Source organism: Aplysia californica, unplaced genomic scaffold (genome assembly GCF_000002075.1).
Source record: "Aplysia californica isolate F4 #8 unplaced genomic scaffold, AplCal3.0 scaffold00038, whole genome shotgun sequence".
Classification (NCBI taxonomy): domain Eukaryota; kingdom Metazoa; phylum Mollusca; class Gastropoda; order Aplysiida; family Aplysiidae; genus Aplysia; species Aplysia californica.
In genome coordinates, this window is record NW_004797308.1 from 1,086,754 (window position 1) to 1,089,366 (window position 2,613).

Below are 2,613 nucleotides of genomic sequence, written 5' to 3' on the forward strand. Positions count from 1 at the left end.
CTGATCTGGCATTATAACAAATGTTGAAAAATTCATCTGACTATTTGTATGCCTCAACTCAAAGAAGAGAAGAGATTATATTCTTCTTTTTTATTTTGGCTGGATTATTTTTTCTCATTTTCAAAGCCGCTCATTAATCCCTACTATAGATAATAATGACTGAAAATTCATCACCTTGATAGAAAAAAAAATCAGAAATAACAGAAACCGAAAACAGCAGAGTGGGACAAGTAAAGTCCTGATGGTAACTGTTAAGAATGTAAAAAAGACTGTTCAAAACTTATTCTTAAAAAAAAAGACATTCTTAAAGGATTTTGAAAATAAAAAACTGTGAAGGTTCTATATATCCATATTCGGTTTAGTGCACTGGGAATTCTTTCAAGAATAGAGGATGATAAGATTTATAGACAACACAAGCAAAGACTTACGTGTCATCAGTGCTGTAGCTATTATCGGTAGAGGTATCCATTTGAGCAGCGGCTAGTCGAATCTGCAGTAAATCCCGTTCTGCTTTGACATGTTTGAGTTCCGACTCCATTCTTTCAATCTGCATTTGTTGCAACATTATGATCTTATCCCTATCCTCCAGGATAGACAGAACTCTCTGCTCATCCTCCGTGGACAGAGAGCCGAGCATAGGGTCTAAGTCTGAGAGCTTTTTCTTCGATTCCATGTTGTAAGAATTTTTTAAAGTCCAGTCAGCGTCACTTCACTACAAATAAGGGCATGGAAATGCAAAATAGTGGAGACTTCTTGTTAATAAGTGAGATCACTCTTGAACAGCATAAAAAGTAATAATTAGGATATAAGGTAGGCCTACATTATATATTTACAAGCGATTTACACAGGCATTTTTATACTTTAAAATTTACTGTGGGATGAATTCTCAGGAATGAATACATTGGAAACCTCACAGATCTAACTGCACTAGAGTCTACATCTAAGAAGCAGATCTAGATCTAGATCTATCATTGAATTGCACAGGTAGCCTACTAGATTTGTATCGTTAATTGCTAGATCTGAATGAATGTAGATCTATGTTCTAGATTTCTAGTTCTTGAAAGAACACATTGTGATTGGAATCACACAACTGGAATCTAAATCAGGCCTGATAAACAGACTATAAAACGACTCTAGATAGATTAGACTAGATCTAGATTCTAGATCTAGATATATCTAGATCTATATTGAAATACCACAGCAACACACGTTTTACTCAACAAACTAAAGTTCCAGCTTCTTATGTCTAAAATTAACTTAGCTCTTGGCCTACCTACCTTGTTTTGGGGCTATTTCGGATGCCGCATTCTGCAAACACAACAGCTATTTCATTTATTAACTTTCTCTGGATAGATCGAAGGTACAACTGACAATTGATAATTGAATTAGAATCTAGATCTAGATATAGATCTAGATATAGATCTAGATTATAGATCTCTAGATTAGTATATTCTTGAATTGAACTGACGATGGATGATACAACAAGGTAAACTGTTTACTTTCAGTGATGGTAAATCGAAAGTACAACAATAACAACTTGAAATCCCAATAGATCAAGAACTATTTGGATCCAGATCGAAACCGAACTTGAGACAATAACAATGACGGGAAATTAAAATTAAAATAATCACTTTGTCAACAGTAGGCCTACAGCACATATATTTTAACATGCACACCTTTGCACAGGGCTAAATCTGTCCCTCCACTTCCTGTATTTTTGTCCCCAGCGCACACACTGCTTTATCAGTCCCCAAAGAAAGGCCCATTCGGTCCTAAGTTAGGTAACCCGGTGATATCAGTTCTGTCGTGCAAATCACGACAAAGTCCGAACACGGTGACAAAACAAATGTTATCAACACTTCACATAACAACAACTTTACACAGGAGATCACTTCACACACTAAAAATCAAATACTGTAGAAAACGCAGGCCACGTAAATAATCCTCTCTCCGAAAGTTTGAAAGTTGGGCACCACACTGCGTGAACGAATACGACCCTCTCTGTGATCGTCTGGCCCCGTGTTTTGGTCGCGCGGTGACCCGAAACTTTTGTCTACCGTGGAAAAGGGGCCGGATGTCAGGTGACGTCGCATGCGCAGTGATAGAACACAGCGCAGATAGCAGACGTTATAGGCCTACCTGCTCAGGTGAGAGAGCGAGGGAGAAGCGGGGGTTTCAAGAAACTGCTCGCTGTGCACTCGCGCTTTGATAGGCATTTCTCAAAGAATTGATTCGGCTGGATGATCTCAGGACACTGTAACTCTCCTGCAGTCAGCAGTAGGCTAGCAAGCCTTTTCCTGCCAAAACAAAAACGGGAAGAAAATGAAAATGAAGTAAACTTGACCGACCATCCGACCATGCATGTATAATTAATATAAATATCATGAATATACAAATATTTTCCTCCCAGTCTCCTGTGACTGTAAAAGTGTGTTTGTTTGTGAGTGTCTGTACGTATGTGCCTGAGCGATTAGTAAGTGTGTGCGCGCGCACGTTTTGTAAAAAGGGATTTGAGAATATGTACCGTTAACACAGCGTTAACACAAACCAGCATAAACACAGACAGACAGACAGACAGACAGACAGACAGACAGACAGACAGACAGACAGACA

The 2,613-nt window shown here is 38.6% G+C and overlaps 1 protein-coding gene across 1 annotated transcript; it reads right to left on the reverse strand.

The window, feature by feature from the left end:
- Positions 1-428: 428 nt before the first annotated feature.
- Positions 429-1,667, reverse strand: LOC106014232 (keratin, type 1 cytoskeletal 11; the record flags this gene model as incomplete). Its single annotated transcript, XM_035973964.1, is given in 2 exon segments — positions 429-712; positions 1,278-1,667. A coding segment is annotated over 1 exon segment (245 nt), but the record flags the coding sequence as incomplete, so codon positions are not given.
- Between the last annotated feature and the right edge of the window lie 946 nt (positions 1,668-2,613).